The following is a 26,510-nucleotide window of genomic DNA, read 5'->3' as shown; positions in this document are numbered from 1 at the left end:
TAAGAAATTCAAGAGATATGGCTCGCCTTAAATGATGTAAGGTCTTACAAGCTAACACCGAACATGCGAGGTCTTAAAGTTTGCCTCGAATTATAAAGAATCATCTAAAATGATTAATATAGCCTTCAAATAAAAGGGATCTGGGCAATGCATTTTGCTAAATTCATGGCGCATTTTTTCGGCCATTTGCAATACATATGGGCAATAATATTGTGATAGTTCATTTCTAGCAATCAAATTAAGCCCCATTACAATGCTCTTCAATGGTGATGGCGGAAGATTAATTTTATTACGATTTAAACGGTTCAACCACTGGGGGAACAGTGGCGGACGCAGACATTTTGAGTTAGTGGGGCACAATCAAACTTGTCAAAAAGGCGACGAAAGAATTTAAATATTCGATATCTTATTACAATTGTTCTCTACGAGTTCTCATATTTTGATAATGTTCCATAATGACATCATTTTCAATATTGTCAAATACATCCTTCTCAATATATGCAATCAAACTATCATTCAACCATTGATCCCCAATTCGATTGCGCAAACGATTTTTAACAATTGACATCGCAGAAAATGCTTTCTCGACTGTAGTAGTAGCCACGGGAAGGACTAAGGCTAATATCACAAGCTTGTAAACTAATGGATAAACTTCATGTTTATTTTTTGCAACCAACTTCTGTGCAAGATCATTAAGGTCTTGTAATTCTCCAAAATCTTCGTGAGTGCGCATGTCAAAGATATATGTATCTAGTTGATCATCAAGTTCCAAGATATCTGTCGCGTCAAAATCTGCCAGATAATACTGACATAGTCGAATCACTTTATTCTTGTCAAAAGCGACAAATGAATTATTTGGACACAAACATGCAACACAAAGGAGTAACTCACTATTGACCTCTGAAAAACGATCATTCAGCTCTTGAAGTTGCATATCAATGATGGCATAAAACATTTTTACACGAAAATAATGCAAATTTGTCACTGTATCACGTCGTGAACGACCTAGAGTTACGAACATATCATCCATATTGAGAACATTTATCTCATGAGCTTCACAGAACGAACAAACCATTCCAAAAAAAGAATCCCATTCATCATCTCTCATGGTTTGGAGTCGTGCTTTACATAATTGTACCAATCTCATGGCATTAACAATATCTTGATCTTTTCTTTGTAATGCTTTTGACAATTCATTTGAAATTTCCAAAATCTTTCTCATGAGATGTAGATTAAATACAAATTCAAATTTTAAAATCAACTCCAATAAAATACATGCATCACATCTTGTTCCAGAACTTGTAGTGTCAGTAGCAATCATCTCAACAACATCAACTGTGGTTGAAACATGACTATTAGGTTAAGTAGACAACTGTAGTGAGATCCCCCAACGTGTATCACCAGAATGCTTAAGAGTAGTTTCTTGATTGAGACCCCACCCGCTTGATATTTCACCCGTACTAAGTGATTCAAGAATTTTCAATCTTTGTTTCTCTCAAATAAGATCATTTCGTTTAGCTGATCCTCCTACAACATTCACCAATCTATGTACTGAAGTGAAAGAAGTTTCTATCTTTGGATGTTTCTGTGCCACAGCTACAAGAGCCAGTTGAAGTTGATGAGCAAAGCAGTGAATGTAGTAGGCACTTGAATTTTCTTTCAAAATAAGTGTTTTGAGACCATTATACTCACCTCGCATATTGCTAGCTCCACCATATCCCTGACCTCTTAAATTAGATATACTTAGACTATGTGTGGAAAATAATTGATCAATTCCAGCCTTAAGTGAGACAGCTGTGGTACTCGAAACATGTATAACACCGATAAAATGTTCCAATACACGTCCATTCTTCACATAACGAATGACAACTGACATTTGCTCCCTCACTGAAATGTCTCGAGATTCATCCACTAAAATAGAAAAGAAACTATTACCAACATCTTTGATAATCACGTTTAGAATTTCAGAAGAAATAGCACTCACGATATCTTTTTGAACTCGTGATGATGTTAATTTCAGATTTTTAGGTGCATTCGTCAAAGCAACGCCTTCAACTTAGTATTGTGATCACACAACCAATATAATAGTTCAAGAAAGTTCCCTTGATTGTTTGAATCTTTAGATCCATCATGTCCACGAAAGGTCAACCTTTGTTGTAGAAGAAATCGAACACAATCAATTGATGCATTCAAACGAATTCGATACTCTGTTCGAGTTTGAAGCAATTGTTTAAAGAGACAGGTTTGAATGCTTTGTTCTTGATTCTTGAATGATTCATATTGGACTTGAGCCTGATTGTGTGCGCTATTTGATGCTCATACATGTTTTCTAATAATATCTTTCCTTTTCCAATTTGAGAACCCACCATTAACAAATGAACCACCACTTGAACTGAAAAGATAACAATAAAAGCAAAATACAGCATCTTTGGCTATGCTGTATTCTAACCAACTAGGATGCTCATTATACCATGAAACACAAAATCACCTATCTTTGTTAGCCATTCTTGTGGGTGGAAATTCATGATTGCGAGGCTGACAAGGACCCCGTTGCACATATGTTCTTCGAATTTTATCTCGGACATTAAAATCATAATTTTGTATTGGAACTCTCAATCCAGGATCTGAAGGTAGCTGTGCAACATCAATTCATGACTTTCATTCCCAACATCCTCGACATTTGTTTGAATCGGGCCATCTTCAAGATTAGTTCCATTAGTTTCATCCCCAACATTCATTTCATCTATTTTATCTCAAACATTCCTTTTATTAACATCTTGTTCATCACAAGAAAACGTAGATTTACGTTTAAAATACTTCTCCATAACTGATAGAAACGATCAACGAAAACAATCAATTCATTGAAAAAAAAAAACAAAAGAATGAACTTAAACCTAATGAATTCTACGGCGCAGAAATAAAATCTGGTTATGAAGTTTCTTGCCTTCGGTTCAATCTAATTAAACTCATTGATTTTTTTTTAAAAAAAAAGTTAAAATCTCCAAAATACAAGTCTAAAGATAATTATTGAAACTATACTATTTTCACAGGAAAAAAAATTTCCATTTAATGCTAAAATCAACAAATAGTGGTAAATAAAAAACTTAACAGTTAACAATGTTAACAAATAACAACTTAACATACTTAGTTCAAGAAATTCACAAAATATTCAGAAATCAAATATAGACAAGACAAGTTCAAACATACAGTGATACAGTCCCGGCTACTGCCACAGTGAAGTACCTCCGGGTTGGTTTGCGAATAAACAAAAACTAAAACATATTTTTTTTGAAGTTTAGTCTAACCAATTCGCAAAATAGTTTAGTCTCGTTTTTGAAGTTGAGTCTAGATTCGAGAACTAGAAGAGAGAACAAGAAAGCTAAGTAGCTAACCGTTCTAATATTGGTTAGAAGCCGCATAAACTGTTTATTCTTTTGTTTATTTGTTTCTTTTTATATTGTATTTGAATCTCGTGTGAAAGGAAAGGGTTCCTGCAATTAAGATTATTGTCGAGGACGACGAGGAGGGAAGTTATACAACACAGAAGAGAAGTATGTTTAACTGTTTAAGAACTCTTATTTACACCAATTCTTCTTGTTCCAGAAATTGGGAGAAAATGTACTGTAGTTCTATTACATAGTTTCAACAAATTCAAAACTCACATATTAAAATAAAAAACACAATATAGTTACATAGACAGATTACAGATGGACTCAGGGTGCACTTACTAATCATTTAGAGGTGGACGGTGTTATAATGGTGCCAATGGAGGGAAGTGATCAGGCGGTCGGTGACTCGACGGATGGCTGAGTCTGAATGGGATGGCAGTACACTTCACACAATCGCAAGGCACTACACGTCACAAACTCACAGGCCACATGCCACAGCAAAGACACGCGGAACGCCGGCTGAATATTTCTTGTTTCTCCGGTCACTGGTTATGGAAGGCCGGAAGGGAAGGCAACAGTTTTTTGGTGTTTGGAAATTGGAATTGGTTTGTAAATTGTAATGGGTTTATCTTCTCATCTTTCTGTTTTCAAAGTGCTGTAATTAATGGGACGGAGGAGTTGGCTGGGAAATGGGAACTTGGCTCTTGGGAATTCTACTGTTTTCCATATAAATATTAAAAAAAAAATTGAAAAACTTGGTGGGTCATGTGACCCACCAGGTCCAGCAGTGGGTCCGCCCCTGTGGGAAAAACATATAAACTATGCTTTAAATTGAGTGATTTATGATATGGAACACATGGGCAGTCCACATGAAGCATTCAAAAATATCAGGCCCAAAAGATAATGAGTGTTTAGGGACAGCCCAATAAGAGAGAACCAATACTAGCCCAAAAAAAGTATCTAATGGGCTGGCAATTAATTGGAGCAGCCCAAGTAAAATAAATTAGTGTGGCCTAACTTTATGCAAGTATTTCACCCATGTGAAATGGATAAGATGGCGGTCATGAGGCCGAACAAAATATTAATTACTTGGCCCAACAATACATACTCAGGAGCTCCATATTATGTCTTGCAATTGTGTGAGAAAAGTCAACAAACTCAAGCCTTATTGTAGCAGGAAAAATTCGGCTAAGAAGTACAACTCTTCTTTCTAAACACGCCCCTGTCAACATCTTGTTTCCATCACATTAAATGCTAAACCAAAGGACAAAGGAGGAGAATAAACCGGAGAGAAATTCAGTCCAATCATCGGCAAGGTGTTGGGCGTTGGAAGTGGTTGCCGGGGTGGGATTTCACCCAATTTTTTAAGGACTTCGGCTGGCGATCGCATATTTTGCCCGAACAAACAATTCAAACAGGATATTGGGCTCAAATATTTTGTAAATGCACCTCGAAAATTCCTCATTCAGGGATGAATAATGCCTCTAATATTTCCAGATATTTGGAGGCCATGCGAGTGAGGTCTGCTGCCCTTCTCACAAGAGTAGCCACATTTTTGTGCATTTGTGGATGTTTTCAAGCTTGGACCTTTCTTCTTCTTTGCTTTGATTGGAATTGAAAAATGATAACTAGATGGCTCCAAAAAAGGTTTTTCCAGTGGCCATATTTTCTGCTTCGTTACCTAGTAGCCATTTTGTAAATTGTTTGCTGTTGATTTTCCCCAAGAATATGGTGAATAAATTCAGCAATAAGGGGGGGGGGGGACATCTTTTGGAATACCCCCTGGTGCATGTTTATTGGATAAAATGGCCACTTCTTTCCTTCCCCTATCTATTTTATTGTGGTTGCTTTGTGGTTCAATTGCTGCTACCTTCATTTTTGTCAAAAAACCCAAGTTCGTACCAACTTCCTATAGCTATTTCATGGTGGGTTTATTCAACTCCTTGGCCGGCTTTTTCCATTCATTCCGAAAGTTCCCTTTTTCAAGGAAATTTTTTCAAATGGTTTGGCTGCCATTTTCTCTCTTTTCCGGTTGATGATATCTTCCGACAGAAATAAAATTGTTTTTAGAAATGTCTCTCTTTTAGTAGAATACTGTCACCCGGAAATTTTTCAATTTTCGGTGACCTTTAGGAATGTGGTATAACATGGTTAACGTAGCGTTTCCCACAGACGCTGCCAATCTGTTGACCTCCAAAAATGGCTCCAACAAATTCTCTAACCTTGTCCTCTCGAAACCTACGCATGTAACACCCCGTCAAGAGGCAAAGGCGGCCGTCCGACGACCGTTTGCACTCCGATTGTCAAGTCAACGGCTGGACGAAAATAGATATATAGAGTGCAATAGTATGAATATAGGGATTTGGCTAGAGAATGTAAAACATAACATGATTGTGTGAGTTGAATCCATATATATAGAGAAATGGATGTGAAGCGGGCCAAACGGGTTAGTAGGCCTAAATCTGAGCCCAATATGAGGTGAGCAAAATAATAGGCGCATTGACAGGCGCTTCGGTTAGACTTCTTAGGGCTTCGACTGCACCTCGATTGGCCTTGTCAGAGCCTCGACTTTGGGGCCCAACACTAATGGGCCAGGCTCGGGTCCAATAAGATGACTCAATATGGAGTGATAATTTATAGGCATAACATATGGTATAAAACAACCTTCTACAATGCTTTCGATGACTTACAAATAAGGAGCACGATCATTTTACAACGTTGAACTTTACGGGATTTCAACATGATCCTCACTATTTAGTATTGCAGGACCTCAATATAACTCACCTATTGAGCTTTAAGGGACCTCAATATGATCCACACTTTATCAAAATGATTTTACAATAAAATTTTCTTTTGATAAATAATACAAAACAAATTAAGTACTAAAAGATGCTAACACTTCAATAAATAGTAATAAACGATAGGTTAAGTGTTAGATGAAAAACTTTGATAGATATGATAATTAAAAAGGTTAGATTTAATTAATCAAAGATTTTCAAGAAATAAATGCAAAGTAAGTTCAAATAATCTTCTCAACAAATATCTCTCTTTAAACGAATGATTGTAATAAGTTAAATACCAAGAAAAATAAGAAACTTTGATGAATATGATGATTGTACAAATTTTGATTCCATCAATCAAGGTTTTTAATATGAAAGAAATATAAAGGATTATGCAATATAAGTTCAAAGACATTCTTAAAAAATATATCTCTTTTTTTAAAAATTGATATGAATAAGTTAAGAACAAAGAGATATGAAAAACTTCAATGAGAGAAATTGATTCAAGAACTTTGATTCAACAATCAAAGTTTTTGCTGTAAAAAAATAAATGAAATAAAAATAAAAATGTAAACTCAAAGAAGATTTTCCACAAGGAAGCTCTCTTATATATATATATATATATGAAGTGATATTTATAGGAATCAAAACGGAAGAGTTATACCCAACCAAAAGTCTGCTTGTCAACCAGATGACCGAATTAGCAACTGTGAGTCAGAAGTCAGAATGGTTAAAAAATTTAATCGTTGGCAAACTGAACGTCCGCTCGGTCAACCAGATGTTCAGTTGACTATTGACCATTGACTTTGACCATTGATTATTTATTTATTCATTTATTTTTTTAAGAATTGTGATTCAAGTTCAAGTATGACTTTGAAAAATCAAATTTAATTTTGGTTAAAATATTTTACGCAAACGATAGTGAAAATAACTTTTCGTGCGTAAAATGATTTTTTAGCTATTATCATTCATTACTAAGGATCAAAGTATTATACCTTTACATATGATCTGGAAAGCCTAGTCTTTGATCTTGCTTCAAAATTTCTTTCGTGTTTGGCTCTTGAAAGTCTCGTCTTGATCTTTCTTTGATGCCGTTTATCATGCTCTTGATTTGATCTTTCTTGGCATTTATCTTTTAAACTTTCTTCTCAAGTGATTTGATTCGAATGCTTAACTTTCACTTTGATTTTCATTTCAAGTCTGATATTTAATACTTGATTGATTTTAACATTGAACTATCATTACTCAAAATAAATTATTAGAAACAATATTGCCCCCCGAGGCACTTCTCCACTGACAAAGGACGGGTTCTCTCAAAGCTGGCAGATCAGAGGTCGTGGGTCCGATTCTTGGGGCTCTTGGAAAGCAAGACACATATTGGAAGGCAAGATTTATCCTGAAAGATAGGAGTGTCTTGGAAGGCAAGGCGCAACATGGATTGGCTCACTAGGCACTTTGGCAGTCTAGTTGGAGAGGTGTTCGGACCCTAGTCAATTGGAGGCACATCCCACGGTTTTACTGGTCTGTGTGAAGAGGGGTCGAATCACAAACCTAAGTAATAGTCGTCGAAGGCGGACACCTTGATAAAAAAAATTATTAGAAACAATATTAATCTTTTTTGTTATGATCAAAATATTGAAGATGAAGTTGACCATTAATCAATAGAACCTTATTAAAAAATCATTTAGTAACTAAAATGTTATTAATTCTTATAGTTTTTCTTTTCTGAAAAATAAATCCAATATCATTATTAGTTGTTCACAGTGTTTTAAATGGCACGCCTAGACAAAGCTTAGGAGCGATGTGGGGGCGGAAACGCCAAGCCATGGAAATGCCAAGCCGAGTGGCTTGGTGCCTTATTTAGATGTCAGCAGGTTGCCATTGACCACTAGACGTGCATTATCTTTTTTGTATAATTTTTTTTAACAATTTTTTTAAGTTAAAACTTAAAGGCTGATTTCTTCACTTCGTTTGTCCTACTTCAAAACGGGAAATTGAAGCTTTGAATAAAAAAAAAATCCAAAAATTCTTATTTATTCACTATTTAGTATTTACATATAAAACTTATATTTTTGTTGGAAACTTTGAAAAAAATGTATAAATTTTCTATAAATCTGTTTTAGATGTTTGGTAGGTATTATTTTTAATTATTAAATGATTCTTTGATTGATTAAAAATTAAATAACATTAAAATAATAAAACACATTTTTAGTTTTTTACGCTTATGCCTTGTCAAAACTCGCTTAACCCATTGCTCGGCCGTCACGCATCACGCCTTTTAGAACATTGATTTTTCATTGTCCCGTAGAATAGATAGCTCTTACCTGTATTTGTACGAGCTCAATTAGATTTAGAAAAAGATCAAATTTGTAGTATGATATACGCCTTTATTTTTCCTCCAGGTTCTGTGGCTGTCAATTTTTGTGACGTCTGGTATATCATTTTGTAATTTTCAGGGAACGGATCGATTAGTTCGAACCAATTCATGGATTTGTAGCAAAATTGATCAGTTCGATTGCTACGGCACATTGGTCTAGTGGTGGGCATCTGGTCATCATTCGATCCATTAAATTTCAAGAATCGAAATCATCCACAAGATAATGTCAACACGACACTGTGTTATTGATGTGATAATTTTTCAAATTTGAAGTGAAAGTTTAGACAAAATTAAAGATACTTCGAGATGAAGATCAATCATCTAATAAAATTCCGAGCTCGTTGACAAATAAGATACATTCGTCTTAAGAGGCAAATGCAAATTAATTACTATACAAATACAACATCAAATGAAAAAGGGTTATAGTAGGCCCAATTTCACACAGCACACATAAATTTAGTCACACCCTATTCTACTGCGGTACCTCAAGAAAATTTGTGCAGCACCATAATGAGCCAAAGCCCCCAAGATTACAAACACATGGAATATCTGATGACTGTGACCGGCCAGGTCGAACCACCCGGGCTTCCACCGCTCGGGAATCCGGCTAACGTAAAACGATGCCCCTATCAAGTACAATAGCGCCATGGCCGACTCATAGGCTAGCGTTATATTCCGGTAAGGATCGTTCCAGTTCACAACCGCAGCATGGATGGCAGGCACAAGGCCAAAGAATCCCATGGACGTGAAGAGACATGCTCGAAACGAGCGGTATTTCCCAGTCGAGAAGGCCGGAATAAGCAAGGTTATGATAGTGAAAATCCCTATTATTGTTATTCCAGTAAGGTAAACAATTTGCCAGTGGGGAGTGCGTTGGAAGATGTAGTAAATTGGAGGGAAAAATGAGGTGATTATCATGACAGTTATTCCAACATAATCCATTTGCAGTAGTAGTATATTTAAGTGATGGGAATGGCAAGAAAAGAGATGGCAAAAGCTGCTTGACAAGAGACAGAACATTGAACCACCTAAAAAGACATAGAATGGCCAACTTATAGCAGCCATTTCAGGGGATGTAATATCCATATTCAGATGGGATTTTTGCTTTAGATCTATCAATTTTGTTGGTCCCTGAAAAGATGGAGTTCGAAAAAAATTCATTTTTTTGATCAAGAGACGGGTCATAAAGTAATTTTTGTAGAACTCACCGGGGAAAAATCCTTGAAGTTGTGAGAGAAATTAGTATCTGCACCAGAAGCAAAGTGTCTGTACAAGAAGAAAATATATGGTTACCATCATTTAAAAGCACAAGATTTTACAAAGTGATCATTGAACACAGATTTTATGTAAATAAAGGGTACCAGCTCAAGTTTTCAACAATGAAGAGCCAAGTATGTATAGGCTACAATTGCCATATTTCACAACAAAAATTCTTGATTATATTTTTCTGGAACATTATTAAGAACATGCCTTATTCATCAATCAATAGTCCCTTACATAAATTTGATTTGTCCAATTTGGCCTCACCCCAGCTTTCAAAAGTTCATCATGTTGAAAGATGAGAACACAAAATAAGTAAATTTTCTCCCTTTCCAACAATTCAAAATTTTAAATGAAGTAGTTCAACATGACATAGGAACAGATACATACTGTGAGGTCAAGTCGCGAACATCAACATAGACATTTTTCAAGGGTCAAACCTTTAATCAAAATAACAATGGGGCACAAGGAGTGAATATTCTCCCATTGATAGCTTAATTGTAACTTGGCACTACTTAGGGCCCATTGGCACGGCTCCTACTTGTAGAAAAATTTCATGAGAAAGCTACTTTAGATTAGTAAGAACTTTCAGAAAATTATCCACAAATATTCAAAATCAATTTCTTAGTCACAGAAGCAATTTTAGTCTTCTCAAAAACCCTACCAAACAGCCTTTAATTGAACTTTGGACATTAATAAGAAGTTCTTTTACATATGACAGTCAAATGTCTCTTTCATTTAAATGAGTTGGCCGAACAGATCTATACTACAGTATAATTTCTCTTTAATGTAAAAATCATGTCAAAATGAAGATCATTTAACTACAAAGCAATGACAAGAAGTATGATACACTCTTAGCTTTTTGTCGTTAATTAATCGGTTCAGTATACATCTTCAGCTTACAATATTTCCAAACAAAGATATATAAAATACTAAATAAGCAAATTTCAAAGATGTCTTCCACTAACTAAATCTTTGTCTGGCAAAATTAATAAATTATTTATCCACTTATCCACGACTTATTTCTATCTATTTATAAATTAAACCCTTTATAATTCCTCCCTAAATGACACACTCACCCTCTCTCCAAAAATCTTCCAGACATTTGTGTTTTAGCATTTAAATCCCTCTAACGATTTTTAATTATTTTATTCAAAATCCCGGAATTAATCTTCTTCCTACCTCCAATCCCCTACCCCTAGCACCAGAGTAAAATTTCTTGAACTTACCCAGTAAAGATTGCAATGAAATCTGCTACTTGAGGCACATGCATCAGATTGCAAATTGTTAATCCTAAAAATAGTACAAATCCTACTAAATGCCTGCACAGGGAAAATAGGAAAAAAACAAAAATCCCAGTAAAAAAAGTCATAATAAACACAATTGATCAGAAAAAAATTGAAAAAAAGGGAAATTCTGAGATAAAAACAGTACTTACGTCCATACATTAAGGGTTTCATTATGCCAACGAAATAAGCTGAAGAAAGCCTCTTTGAGAGGCCAATTAACTCTATAGTAATTCAAAATATATTCATTATCCTTCATATAATCTGGCAATTCATGAAATGATAAAAGAGGATATATTTTCCCCTTCTTTTTGCCCATCATTTTCTTGCAATCCATCACTGAATCTTGAGAGAGAAAGCTGGTGGTCTTATCCCTTTCTTGATACATCTTTCCTTTTATTTTCCTCTGCCAAGCAGACCCTTCACTGCTATTCATACTGCTGCATGCACAAATTTCTTACAACTCTCAGACGAAGAAGAAATCAAGTATATATGCATAAACATATTACATATATGACAGAAAATAAAATGACAGAAAAAGGATAAGTTTTATGTGTGTGTTTTTTGTCCGAGTAAGAAGTGCAGTAAAGGCTATTTTTGCAACTACGCAACCAACAAAATTGAATTTGTTGACTTTCTCATAAATAAATTAGGTTTTATAAATTTAGTTAGGTTATCAATAAATTCCTCACGTCTTACATATGGCACAATTATTTTTCAACAACTCATCTGTTTTCGACATCGTGTGCAAGTTGGATATTTTTTGAATTATGACATTTTAACATATTATTATATTAGAATCAGATTGTCAGAATGATTTGACAAATTTTGGATGGTTGAAAAATGTTTTTGGCCCAATTATCTATAAAATGCTGTCAATTATTAATTTGGTACAATATGATAATATAGATAACTCATATATTTTTATTTTTTTTTTAATCTAATAAATGAATTTTAGGATACTTATAAATAAATGGTACCTCGCTTTAATTTTTTAAGGTTAAAAGACTTCAAATTATGATAAAAAGTTTTAAATCTTTTTTTTTTTTTTGTCAAAGTTATTACTTTCAACATTATATTAATTAGCAAACATTTTGTCAAACAGTAATATTATTTGCAATTACTTACTGCCGTAGTTGTTCAATGTGACATACATGTGACGATTAGTGATTTGATACATTAATGTGATAGTCTTTTATTATCTTATAGAATAAATCACTAAACGTCACATGTATGTCACATAGGTAGAGATGGAAATAAGTCTAGCCGAGCCAACTCGACCCTTAAACACACGAGCACGAGAGCTCGGCCCGTGCTCAGTGGGCGAGCTCGATAATTTATTTATTTATTTTTTTTTGAAAATTTTCAAACTTTTCTTCACAATTTTTGATGAGGTCGTGGGCTCGTGAACTTTTGGCTCGCGAGCCATGCCCACGAGCCGCTCGTGAGCTCGGCTCGTGCTCGAGCCCATCAAATAGCCACCCACAAGCCAAGTTTTAACGAGCGGACGAGCCGCTCAATCCATTTGACATTCCTACATATAAGTCGACGTGGTAATGATCGGCAGCAAATAACATTATTCTTTTTCAAAACCTATCATCCACGTGATTTGAAATGGGGAAAAATATTTTTGTCGAACTTTTGTATTTATTAATTTTGTATTTTTATTTTTTTTAAAAATGGATGGGAAAATAAGTCATTTTATGCCCTCCCAATGGATATTTTGGATGAATACTATTATTAGATAAGATATGCTAAGGTTGAAGAAAAGAATGTGTCCGCAAAAAAGTTACGAACATAAATATTACATTGATCTTATATTGATGGCCTTAATTGTAATTTGAAAATGGTGCAACTAACAGAATTTGTTGTGTGAATTTAATTGTCTTAAGTATAAAGAAGCGATTTGATGTCAATGCCTCGTATCGTTAAATCAAAACTTTATTTGGCCATTTGCCTGAGTTGGAGCATTCTTAGGGAAATTCAAATGGAAAATAAAAATAAAAATTAAGGATGCTATTGAACTTTCACGAGTGGTGCTTAACATAAATTTATGTGGTAGTTGAATTGATCTGGACTTATCCAACTAATTAAAAAGATAACTTTCTCCATCATTCCCACTCAAATTGGAATAAAAATATACAAAATATAATATTTCTATTTACAGGTACACAAGTGAAAGACTTTTGGTTCTTATTCTACATGGGATTTTATCAGTTCTATCACAAACTAGACAAAGAAAGAACAATTGTTAATCCATGTAGCACAGATCTTGTAGAAGATAATGGTTGGAATGCGAAAGTTGAATTACTCAAAATTAAAAATATATACTCCATCCGTCCCAATTATATAGGTTGGATTTCTTTTTTCAATTGTCTCAAATATATTGACATGTTTCCTAATTTAAAATATTTTGTTTTGTTCATTTACCAATATACCCTTATTCAATTTTTCCCATTTAATATGTCAACTTCTTGAAATCATCTAAAGACACATTTCCTACTTCCTGGAAACATGGAACAACTCTCGTTTCTCAAACATTCAAATTCTTTACTAATTCCAATAGTATTTTACTACTGCATATGAAAATTAAATGGGGTAAACTATGAAAGATCTTGACAAAAATTAGTTTTCCAATAAGCCTATATAATTGAAACAGAGAAAGTATTATTCTTGAATTCAAGAAACAAAATCGTATGGATGTGCACTTGTATGTTATATCCAGAATAAATGATTTGAAACTTTACCTGAATTCGATGTTAATTGCTGAATTAATTCTGAATTACGCACTTTTAGCTTTTTGAATTGCAAGCTTTCAACATTTAATTTCAAAAACTCGATATTTCAAATCCCCACGTCTTTCCAATATATTCTCGAAAATCGAGATTATATGGGTGGGTGGATACCTTTTTTTAATTAAATCATAAAACTAATTCTTGAACTAAACAATAAGAAAAACAATTTTCTCTCTCTCCAATATGAATACTATGAAATTATATATTACGTATTGTTGTAGTCAATCAGATGTCTAGGTTCCATATAGTTTCTATTTATAGAGATAAAATAATTTCATGTCCATATATAATAAGAATTCCACATTGAATTATGAGTTTTAATTAAAATACAAATAAGAGTTTTAATTAGAGTTAAAATCCAATTAATTTACGTTTAATTATGTGTGTAATACTAGAGCTTTATTTACAATTACAATTAAATTTACAACTTTTATGGCAATTACATTTAAGTACACAACTTTATTGTAATTATAATTAAGCACAAAATTTTTATAATAATTCCAATTAAGTTCCAATATTTCATAAAAGTCAGACATGTATTAGTCAAGCTCCAATAATTTGATCATGTCTAATCAAATTTAGATCGTTCAATCTAATTATTATTTTTTGCTTTTTTTTTTTTTTTTACTGAAGGTAAAAGACTAAATTTTTGGAATATTTAAGATCACAAAAGTAGTAAATCTATGATACTTTCTTTTGACCCACCACGTATGTATTTTATCCCATCTAGTATTCGATAATTAGGTACGAATATAAATGATCGTTTTGCCTTTCTAATTATACGCACTAGCTTAAGCACAATTTTCTTCAACGATCCTATAAAACAACTCATAGATGTCGAAATTTAGCCGTGGTTAAATGCTAAGCTCAAATTTTTACCTTTCAATAGAAAATACTTAAGCTGTCTCTCTACCCAGGGTTATGGTTTCCGATACGAATTCATATTCTATACTTCACTCATTCTCAAGTTTTCAACTCATCAAAATATTTGACCAATCAAATTGATCTCACTCATAGGTGAATCAAAGAATTGTTAAAGTCACAAAAACATATACATAATTCTGTTGAAGGATTTAGATAATATTCATGGCAATCAAGTGAAATTTAATTATCCTCATGGTCATGTTATAGAAATAAACTCGATAATGGTCTATTTAATATAAGCCAATTGTACCATTATCATCTTGAACTATTTCTATGATAAGGATAAATTGCACTCTCAGATAGTGAATTAGTGAACACTCTGATCTTCCAGTTTAATGTGTCAACCATATAGATTGATTGTGAACAAATTATTATAATCAAAATATAAATTGTGTTGCGCTGTACTTCTCAATGCAAGTACTTAATTTATATTATTGTAAGTGATCATAAACATTTTAATTTACATGCTTAATAATTAATAAATAGATAAAATCACAATTTATTTATGATAAATTATCATTTTATCATATCAAAATCTGCTATATAGGAAGACGATCAAACGCTAACATTCCCACAAAAATATCGACTTCCATTATACTTCTTGAATCTGATTTAATGAAAATTTACCTCATCTTGCCTTCACTTCCGTTTAGGCTATATTTTAAAACAATTAACTCTACATCTACACTAACATAAAAGAGAGAATGAGAGTATACTGTTCATTTTTGTCACACTCGTTTTCACACTTAATCGATTTGGGAACTGGTTTGGCAACAGAAAAAATTCTATTCAACAATACTGTAGGATTCTTTCTCATAATTCACACGCTATTAACTATCAACCATATCTTATATATTTAAATTTTTAAAATTATATCAATAAACAAAATTATTGTACATAAAACGTTAAAAAAAAAACCACATTCACTCCGTGCATGGAAAAAAAAATTTATGTCATACCACATAATTTTTCTTGAGCAAAATGATGTATTGAGAAAATTGTTGTGAAAAAATAATAAATAGTAATAAAATAATTGATTTTTTTTTTTAAGAAAAACGACTTATACGCATACGTTTAACATCCGTTTAACTATTTTCGATATTCATTTAGATCATTCGATATGTTTATGATATAGTTCTTGAAATGAGTTTCGAGAGAATGAAAAATATTTATCGATTCGACTATTGTACAATCATTAATGAATTTTTAAAGTTAGTTTATTATCGAAAATTTTGAAATATAGTTTGAAAATGTCTATTTTGACGTCCCATAACATTTGCTACGATTAGTCATTTCACGCACCGTTAACGACGTGCAATACTATGCCGCGAGTACTTCAAAATGATATTAAGAATGTAATATTTCGACTTTATTTAATATCCCGTAATGAGCCTGAAAATGAACACAATAACATAAGTTTAAAAAAAAAAAGAAAAAGAAAAAAGAAACTACTTTAGCAAACCTCCGTGTACGGAGTTTTATGCGTGCGGGGAGTCCTCGCACAAATGTGCACTTTTTTTTCAGTTTTATTTGTAGTACATTTTTTATTAATATTTAATTTAAAAAAATTAAATATATCTAAATATTTACTTAAAAATGTTGAAGTTAATATTTTTTACCTATAAGTAACTTTTACAATTATAATTTTTTATTACTTTTAAATAACTTGAAGTGATTTTATTAATTATAAGTAATTTTTTACGTTCTAGATAGTTTAATCTTTTTATTAATATTTAATTTTAAAAACTAAATATATATAAATATTTATACTAAAAAAATTTTAAGGTCACATTTTTTTATATATGTAGCTTTTGCAATTATAAGAGAATGAGGAATTAATATATATATATTTTTTTACCTATAAATAGCTTTTACAATTATATGTTTTTTATTTTAAATAACTTGAAGTGATTTTTTTACTTATAAGTAATTTTTTATCTTTTAGATAGTGTAATCTCTTCTTTTACTTTTAAATAACTTAATCGGTTTGGGAATTGGTTTGGCAACAGGAAAAATTTTATTCAAAAATACTGTAGGAATTTTGTCACACGCCATTGTCTATTGCAATATTTCTCCATTGCTTTCAATCTGACATATCATGCTCTTTTCCCTAATTCTCACGCCATTAACTATCAACTATATCTTATATATTTAAATTTTTAAAATTATATTAATAAACAAAATTATTGTAAATAAAATGTTAAAAAAAAACCTATATTCACTTCGTGCAAGGAGAAAAAAATTTACGTCATACCACTTAATTTTTCTTGAACAAAATGATGTATTGAGAAAATTGTTACGAAAAAATAATAAACAGTAATAAAATAATTAATTTTTTTTTAAGAAAAACGACTTATACGCATTTTTTAACACATACGTTTAATGTCCGTTTAACTATTTTCGATATTCATTTAGATCATTCGATGTGTTTATGATATAGTTTTTGAAATGAGTTTCGAGAGAATGTAAAACATTTATCGATCCGACTATCGTACAATCGTCAATAAATTTTTAAAATTAACTTATTATCGAAAATTTCGAAATATAGTTTGAAAATGCATATTTTGACGTCTCGTAACATTTGCTACGATTAGCCGTTTCACGCACCGTTAACGACATACAATATTATGCCGTAAGTACTTCAAAATGATATTAAGAATGTAATATTTCGACTTCGTTTGATATCTCGTAATGAGCTTGAAAATGAACACAAGTAGTACATTTTTTATTAATATTTAATTTAAAAAATTTAAATGCATCTAAATATGCACTTAATAAAAAGAGGCAATGAGCTTTTTACTGTTCATTTTTCTGCCTTCCTTTTCACACTTCACTTTCATCTCACTTGATAAAAAGAGGCAATGAGCTTTTTACTGTTCATTTTTCTGCCTTCCTTTTCACACTTTAACTAGATAATTACTGTCCACTAACCAATTTCTTTCAATGCACAAAATATCTCTTCAACAAGTGCTTTAATGGTCCACTTCTCCCACACGATTCAGCCTTTTAACCTCCTTCCTTTCCCTTTTCCTTTTCCTACATGGATATAGGTTTTACAGTGTAGTGAGGGTTTGTCGGAGTCGAGATCACCCTAATTTTATTCCTTCCCTCTCCTTCATAGAAAAGGTCGTAGATCCCTTTCGTTCCATTAGAATTTCCATTTGCCGTAACCACACAGCAAAGTCTATGTCAGGTAAGTTTCTACTTTCTTTTTGGTTTTGGGATCTCGTTCATTGCTTCTTTTTTGAAGGGAAGCGAGGATCTTTGGTAAGTTTTTTTATTCCGTTTGCACAAGCTGTTGAAGCTATTAATTTTCATTTAGGTATTCTTTTAGGTTCAACAACACACTGTTTTGGGTTCTAATACGAGAGGATCTGCTCTACTGAAGTTCAAGGGTTCAATTTTAGACTCTTCTGGTGTCTCTACGGGATCATTGTTCCTCAGTCGAGGTTTTTTGTGATTCGATTTGTCAGGTGGTGACATTGAATATTTATCGAGCAAAGGTTTTTGATTTATGTAATTGAAATTGACTGGTTTATTTATTTCATTTGTAGCTTAAGGTGTAGTGTTGTATCAAGTGATCGCTTGAAATGTGCAACAATGCCTGAAGTGAAAATTCCTTTTGATTTCTGGTTTGATAAGGCGTTAAACCTCAATTTTGTGCACTATTTAGATTAATCTTGAATTTTTATATGGTTGATCTATTCAATATGAAGTTGAAAAGAGAATTAGGATCCATAATTTGCTAGCTGAAATTAGTGTAGACTCATAGCGTATTAAGTGAATCAAGTTATGCGACGATCAAAATATGGGTATTTGGGATCTTCTAACACGTTTAAAGGAGTTACTGTTAAATTTCAGTCGAATCTGGAATGCTGTTTGGATTTATTAGTCATCAAATTCAATTCTGGTTTCCAATTTTATTCCGTTTCAAGTTTTAATTCTGAATATCATCTTTGACTTTGTTTAGTATCAAACTTATGGAAATTAGTGTATTGGCCTTTTTCCTCTAATTCTTGGAGACAAAATACTTGTTATATCACTTTATGAAATGGCAACCCATGTCTTATGTTCATGCCAATCAGTTTGATTGTAATGGTGGGATCTATGGTCAAAATGTCCTTTTTCATTTTTCTTTTGGAACTCTTGGTGAGCTGTTAGTATGTGGCGCTACTCTTGATTTTATAACTTTCAAATTATATCTTTTACATGGATGCATTTTTGTTCCTATTGTTTTGACTAATTAACTCCTGTGATATTCAATGCCAAAGCACACTTGATACTGCTTTGGTAGTAACGCTACTTGGCTCTTCTTTGCCAACTTGCCACTCTATTACTTTTATGAAATGGCTTCGCCCAAGGTAAGCCCCTATGGTTTCTATTTATAACCTTCTTGTGTTTTGACGCAAGTCATTTTTATTCCCTTTATATTGTCACATAATCTCGTTGTTGAACCTACTTGAGCAAACTATGGGACAAATGGTTTTTGAAAATTGCAGTTTACTTGTCCTATTAGTGAATTTATGAGGCATTTCATGAAACTATCTAGTAGTTTTGTAAACTATGTAGTCTCTACATCATGTTGTTAATGGTGTTAATGAGGAGAAAATAAACTTGATTTTAAATGACATAGATGAGGAACAGATTCAACATTCAAGAGTTAATTGCTGAAAGTGTAATAATATTATCGTGTTGGTAGAAAATGTATTTAGTTTTTAAAAATATTTATTCTTAATGGTGCAGGGAATTAGCATATTTTGGAATAGTAATTGGAATGCAAAGGGGAGTGAAACAAAGTCCATTCTTTTATGAATTTAGGTAGGGAAAGTCGAAGAATGTGCAATATAAAGGGCCCAATGGAGACTTGGCTGCTATGGTTCAAAGGGATGTCTTGGAGACCAATCCTAGTGTTAGATAGGATGATGTGGTTGGGTTGAGCGAAGCAAAAAGACTTTTAGAAGTAGCTGTGGTTCTTCCACTGTGGATGCCTGAGTATTTGCAGGTATCGGATATTAGTTGAAGTTGAGTAATTTACTTCGATTTCATGTAACCCCTTGTTCCACAAAGTCATCTGGATACTTTGTAGTTTTAGTATTCTAAATATGACGTTGTTTTGTTACTATGGATTTTATGATGAATGCCTACGGAAATGAGTTCATTAAGTCCAATCCTGATTTGCATGCAAAAGTGATTTTTATTTACTTGTATTGTTCGTATCCCATTGTATCTGGTAAATTTAAAAATTGATTTTAGAAGATTTTTATAATTTGCATCAAATTAAGATTAATATGTTTTAAAAGATGAAAATCGAAGAATTTTATTCCTTAGCAATGAGATCTCAGGTAAGATGGAGGAACTATATTGACAAATTATTTAAAGAAAGGCATAATATGAATATTTGGTGTTTGATTAAGTCCACTATAGATAGGAATTTTATTATACTATAAGAATCCAATTTTTATTGGGGATTGATTGTATAAAGAGGACGGGGATAACAAAAAAAATTAGCCTCGATGGAATTGGAAATATTTGAGCGAGGTGCGTATTCATGTACATAATAGAGAATCGCTTCTTATTTGCTTCTGTTTCAATTATTATTGATTTGCTTTTGAATTAATAAATAACAATATTGACAATGAGCAATTTCTATTGTGAAAGAGGAAGCCAACAAAATAGGACAATGAGCTTCCAATACCTAGTTTTCATTACGCTTCATTCAATTCTTACTTTATGTTGCAAATAAAATATTTCCCTAAACATATTTGGTTTGTTACAATTCTCTACTTTGTTGGCTAGGAAAGATATATTTCAGTTCGAATAATTTTATTTAGCCTCTCCTATTGATACGTACTTCAATTATATATGGAAAAGGCTGTGTATATAATGCCCTTTTTGTTTCCTTTTATCAACTCAAGTGACATCTACCTACGTGATAATGAAACAGCACTTTCAGCTATTGGAAGTGGGTATGCTGTCTAGGTCTTTCTGCATGTCTCTTGTTTCCATCTGTGTTGGGAAGATCACCAAGCAAGGGGCAAGTAGCTTCTTATGTCCCAACACCCGTAAGGTAGTTCTCTTCATTTTATTACTCTACTGTTGCATGTGAGTTGATTTTTCCTCTGTTATAGTATTTACAGTTTTGTAAAGTAATTATTTTTATTCAGTGAACTAACTAGGGAATGTAATATTTGAGAGAAAAAATTAGGTCTTCATTTATTTATTTATTTTTTATTTTTTTGTTTTAGGGGGGAGGTTTGGAATAAATACAAATTTGGGTTAGGACTTAGGAGAAAAAATTAGCTTACTTTCATCCTAAAAGTGAATTTATATATTGTGTGATATAGATCTTTGCTGTCAGACTTACACCTCTAAGTACAGGAGAAGGATGTGAAATCGTTTAGGAGCATATGACCAGTAAGAAAAGGTTGCTAGAGCTTATGATTTAACATCATTGAAATACTGGGGATCTTCTGCAACTACAAATTTTCCTGTGAGTTCTTCAATGGGAATGTTTGACCCTCTTAATTTTTTTGCCTTGTTGAAAATGTTATATATTGTTATACAAGATGCTTTTATTTACATTCCTTCTCTTATAAAGAGCTACTAACGATAAAATATATATAGGAGCAAGTGCTTTACCTGTCATTCAAACGCAAGCTACAGGAACATCGACCAACTCATATTAAGCTTTTTTTCTTCTTACAAATTTATATCAAGCCATTTATATCTGGAACCCTGTTTAACATACTTTGATTTGGTTGAAAAATGACCTATTAACCTAAGATTGATTTCTCGACGATAATTTTCCTATAAAATTTTTTTTTCTATGGATATTTTTTCTTTTTTTTTTCTTTCTTTCTTTTTCTTTTTCTTTTACTGTCTCGGGATCTCAGTTGAATTGGATGTCAGGGTCATGTGATTTGATGCATTTATAATTAGAGTTAATTAACTATTTTGTTGTTGCTTTGATCAAGCTTTGTATGATATGCATTAGTATTCGCTTTCCTGTCTGTCTCCTTGTACGCTTCCTCTCTTGTACAACGTTGTTGCGTGCTTTCGTTGCCCTAATCACTCTACCTATATTATATACTATTTGAAAGTTGAATTTTGTTTGATATATGTATAAATTGTGTGGATGCATGCATCTTCTTTCTTTTCAAATAATTCATCCCTTGGGATCCAGATTTGCTTTGCTTAAAAAGGAAGGTGCGCTTTTTTCTCTTCTATTGGTGATTTTATTCTAATTTCTACCAAAATTTTGCATTTGGCTTCTTTACCAATGTGTTGAGCACCACTTCTTCGACTCAACTTGTAGCAATTCAGTATGATAACAGTCTTCTAATATCAATTTTCTTTGCTTGGTAACTGTGACCATGGAAAATCTTTGATGAAATTACGGAATTACAGAATTTGGGTTGATCAGAATTCCATTCCTTATTGTTTCTGGAAATGATACCAAATAAGTAATTAAGGTGGAGTGGGAATTGCGGCAAATACGAGCCTAAGTTCAATCGTCTCAAGTTGGAAGCGTTAACTATATACATGGAATGCAATCAATGCATCTAAATAATCTGGCATGCCTTTGTTGGAAATTGATGTTGGTCCCATGACTTAGAAAAGTCTAGAAATATGTGATTAGTTAGTCAGTCTCCCTTTATCTACTATAAGTGGATGCTGTGCAATTGTGGCGCCTTAACAATGATAATTTCTTGAGTGTAAAATTATGACTATGTTGCATAAATGTTTAGTTTTTTCGCTACAGCTAATTTCATTTTTTAATGTAACAGGTTAACAGGCACTCAGAATTTCAGGATAGTAGATGGTTCTATTCTGTTTCTATTAATGGTGTTAAAGAAAATATTTTCTTCATATCTTTATGCTTTTGAGATGTTTCGAAACTGTGTTTTATTCTTAAAATCATATGAAAATTTACCTTGTCAAATTGAGTTTATTTTGTTAATCTCATTATCTCCCGTCAACCCTTCAAACTCGACACGTTAATATTACCTGAAGAATAACATATCCCATGCATTGCATGGGCCAACGACTAGTATAATTATATTTGCTTTGTGGTTGTAAGATACGTACATGCCCTCATTATTTCAATTGAACACTCATTGTTCAAATATTTGAATAATAGGCCATCGTCGCACAATTTTCGATTTAGGTTATGTTTGCTGCGAAATTTCCTAACAATTTGGTAGGTTAGGCTATAAATAAATATTGTTTCAATGGCAAAACCATTACGCAATTGGTAGGTATAGGCACACGCTACGTGTGCTACAATTACTTGGGTTTTTTTTTTTTTTTTTTTTTCAATAAAGTCATAAATACAGAAAAATTAATAGAACTTGTACTGATGCTGAGGTACACACCACGCGTGCTACAATTGCCTTTGGCTTTTTTTTTTTTTGATATATTTTAGTTCAATAAAGTCATAAATACAAAATTAATAGAACTTGTACTAATGCTGACATGACAAAATGTAAGTAGATTGTTTTTCTTTTCTTTTTTTCTCATTTTCCAATAATATTGCACCTTGTGTTGTCTGTAAAAATAAAAAAATTATGTACTGACATAGAGCATTTTCTTGCCATGTGATGTGAATTCAATTTTGAATTCAGTGTCCGTTTGATTGTAAAGATAAAATTTGATGGAAAGAAAATTATTTGAAGGGAATTGAATTGCCTAAAATTTGTTTTAGTGGGAATTATCAATTAATAGTGTTTGATAGGTATAATTTTCCACCTGAAAATTGTTAAAATAAAAGTGTCTTTTGATATTCGTTTGACTTTATTTTTTATGAAAATTATCAATTTAAGGGATATTCACTTCTACAATTGTTCTTAGAATTTGTTTCCATTGCCAAAAAAAGATCCATAAAATCATCTATATTTCGGTGTTCGTTTGTCTTTGTTTACATGAAAATTGTCAATTTAAGGGATATCCTCTTATATAATTGTTTCTAGAATTTATTTTCATTGCAAATAAAAAAAAATGGCAGAAAACCAATTTTCAACGTTTTGGTGAGAATTAATTTTTCACCAAAATAAGGAAATGGCAAATGTGCGAGAAAACAAGGAAAATGAATTCCATAGAAAAAAAGCAATCAAACACCAAAATAGTTGGAAAATGGAAAACATCCACGAAATTCACCCCAATCAAACATGGCCTCAATGGAAAAGTGGATAATAGTTCTGACGAAAAAAGAATTATTCTTATCAATTTCAAATTTATTGAAAATAACACATTATTTTCTATATGAAAAATCTAAAGAAAGCATCTATATGGCATTTAAAACAAAATTTGACCTCAATTCTAGAAAAAGTGCTACAGTATGGGACTCAATGTGTATGTCATGCTTTTGGTACTTGACATAGGCACGTGAATTTGGTGCCATCCACTTTTAAGTGTACGGTAGTTGTGACATGTTCCATGTGTTGTTTAATGCTAGATTGACATTTTTTTCCCTTTTTTTTTTCCGAAATGGACTGAATTTATCCATACAAACACCACAAATTTTTGAAAGGTTTAGGACATGGTTTCTTAAATAACAAAAGTGGAGGACGAGTATAAATACCTCAAAGGCAGAGGACTTTTGCTATAATTTACCCATCCAATCACATTAACATATAAGATGGGCCAAACTACCACAAATAGCTGCACTTTTGTTCTTAACCAATTTACAAAAGTAGACAGTATTTTTGTCACGGATACAAACATCACAATGAGTATCTTTATTCAAATCAAATATGCCTTTGAGGGTACAAGATATGAAAGGGTGTCCTAAATGTGCAAACGGGGTTGATGGAAGATTCAGTGCAAAGAGCAATATGAAATTGGATTTTGGGATGACAGAGTCATCTGTGTTCCTCACTTATCCCAAATAGCTTCCTCTTGTGCGGTTTTTTAAAAAACAGAGAGAAGTAAAATTGGCAATGCAAGATGATTTTTTTTTTTTTTTGTCAGTTGACAAACAGAAATAAGATTATATTGAAAATCAGGAAAAAATAATAAATGACCGAGCTAAAGTAATTATGATATTAAGACAGTCCACATGAGTGACTTTAATCGTGGCTCTCGTTAGTAAAGTGACGATTTGTGAGTGAGGGATAATATGTGTTGTGTGTGGCAACACAAGGGTTGAAGGCCCCGTGTCAATGACCCATAGCTGAAACAATATGTTAGTTGCAAGAGAGATTGAACAATAGCCACTAGAGAAGCCACTCGAGTGAGAAGGTCAAAGGAGATCCATTATGTGCCAATATTGCTTGTCAGAGAGGCCAGGGATTGTACTTGTGGCAGAAGGAGAAGGAGAAGTTGATCGTGACATGATTGCAATATTGTATGTTGCGGTAGAGTGACCTTCTTTTGCTTCAGCTTGAAGGTATTCCAATGGGCAAGGTACATAATAATTTCGAATCATACTTCTCTTAAGGTGACCTTCCCCATAACTTCTTGCCATTTTTTGCTCGATTTTAAAAATTTGGTAAAAAAAAGGTCGAGCTCTAGCCATGGCATAAATTTCTAGTATAGGCAACAACTAAAGATGAAGATGTCGTTAGGTCTCATCTATATGGACGGTGGCGTAGGCTTTTGTGACTGTGGACAGAGGATTCAAGGCTAAAACATGACTTTTGGTGTTGAAAAATTTGTTCAATTGCTTCTTTTTCTTTGTCATTTTGCGAGCAGTACATGTGTAAGAGCTGGGTTCGGTGAGAGCATGTAATTCATCCTAAAGACTCCTTAATGATGGTGTTGTAGTAGGATCTAACAATAATTGATTCTTGACGAAAATTGATGAGATCGCGCTTGAGGCGATATTGGTTTGCGGTGTTGCTCTGAGAGAATCGTGGTTTAATGTCAGTCCATACATGAAGGTATTTTTGTAGTAGACCAAGCTTTGTAGGAAAGATTTGTCAGTTGAATTGAGCAGCAAAGTGAGAATCATTTTGCATCACCTCTCCTATAATATATCAATTGAAGCATTTGTTGGTTCTTTGAGGGATCCATTGATGAAAACTAGTTTTTTACGTTGAGAGCCATTAATATGAAGCGACGCCATGTAGGGTAACTATTGCCGATTAGAAGCTTTGGAGATGTCAGCGTCAATCAAGAATAGGGTGAAGTGAGATCACAGATAACTTGGATTGGTGTGAGGATGACATTGGTGTCAGCCATGGGAAGAAAAAAAAAATGGTGCGAAAGTGTTTAGAGATCCCAATGATTAAGAAGTTCCGATCAAGATAGACATTCTTGTATGTCTCAATGATTACGTGTATCTTTACATGAGGATTACTATATACAACCATGCTACAAAGACGAGGTCAGTGATAGAGTTAAAATACAGGAGGACACGTGGCAGCATTTCATAAGATAATTAAAAAAACACTTATAAAGATGTTGCGTTGATACCACCTGTAAAAAGTCCTTGTCACTGGCCCTGCTTGGGAATATTGATTGCAATGAGATGTGAGGTTTGATTGGTACAACTAAGGCTATCTCCAATCCTGCACCAAATTTTGCACCATTTTGCACCAAATTTTACACTAAATCTTGCACCAAACCAAAATTCTTCTCCAACCATTACACCAAAATTTACACCAAATGAACAGTAATTTATTATTTTATTCATTCTTTCGATTTTTGATAATATATTTATTTTAAAATATTATTTATTTATTTATTTATTTTATAAC

At 32.8% G+C, this 26,510-nt stretch overlaps 2 protein-coding genes and 1 long non-coding RNA gene across 3 annotated transcripts; 1 reads left to right on the top strand and 2 right to left on the bottom strand.

Moving 5' to 3' along the window:
* Positions 1–409: 409 nt before the first annotated feature.
* Positions 410–1,321, bottom strand: LOC111390706. Its single transcript, XM_023015785.1, has one exon. The coding sequence runs from the start codon at positions 1,319–1,321 to the stop codon at positions 410–412; it is 912 nt and encodes a 303-aa protein (XP_022871553.1).
* Positions 1,322–8,853: 7,532 nt separating this feature from the next.
* Positions 8,854–11,708, bottom strand: LOC111390719 (heptahelical transmembrane protein 1-like). Its single transcript, XM_023015807.1, has 4 exons — positions 11,245–11,708; positions 11,036–11,128; positions 9,755–9,812; positions 8,854–9,677 (listed from the first exon to the last, which is right to left on the bottom strand). Exons 1-4 carry the CDS (start codon positions 11,526–11,528, stop codon positions 9,003–9,005), a joined length of 1,110 nt encoding a protein of 369 aa, XP_022871575.1. The 5' UTR covers positions 11,529–11,708; the 3' UTR covers positions 8,854–9,002.
* A 7,264-nt stretch (positions 11,709–18,972) lies between these two features.
* On the top strand, positions 18,973–21,016 carry LOC111390727. The gene is made up of 3 exons (XR_002701975.1): positions 18,973–19,172; positions 19,555–19,813; positions 20,756–21,016. It is a non-coding gene; the product is annotated as an uncharacterized LOC111390727 (long non-coding RNA).
* Positions 21,017–26,510: the final 5,494 nt, after the last annotated feature.

The sequence above is a fragment of the Olea europaea genome, unplaced genomic scaffold, assembly GCF_002742605.1.
Source record: "Olea europaea var. sylvestris unplaced genomic scaffold, O_europaea_v1 scaffold707, whole genome shotgun sequence".
NCBI lineage: Eukaryota > Viridiplantae > Streptophyta > Magnoliopsida > Lamiales > Oleaceae > Olea > Olea europaea.
This window is presented reverse-complemented; position numbering and strand designations above follow the sequence as displayed.

Bases quoted from the DNA above. Each gene is read 5' to 3' on its own strand.
- LOC111390706 (XM_023015785.1), bottom strand. From the start codon at position 1,321: ATGATTGCTACTGACACTACAAGTTCTGGAACAAGATGTGATGCATGT.
- LOC111390719 (XM_023015807.1), bottom strand. From the start codon at position 11,528: ATGAATAGCAGTGAAGGGTCTGCTTGGCAGAGGAAAATAAAAGGAAAG. The intron at 9,813-11,035 runs GTAAGTTCAAGA...CTTCTTGTACAG, and splicing joins TTCATTGCAATCTTTACTGG to ACACTTTGCTTCTGGTGCAG. The intron at 9,678-9,754 runs GTGAGTTCTACA...CCATCTTTTCAG, and splicing joins ACTTCAAGGATTTTTCCCCG to GGACCAACAAAATTGATAGA.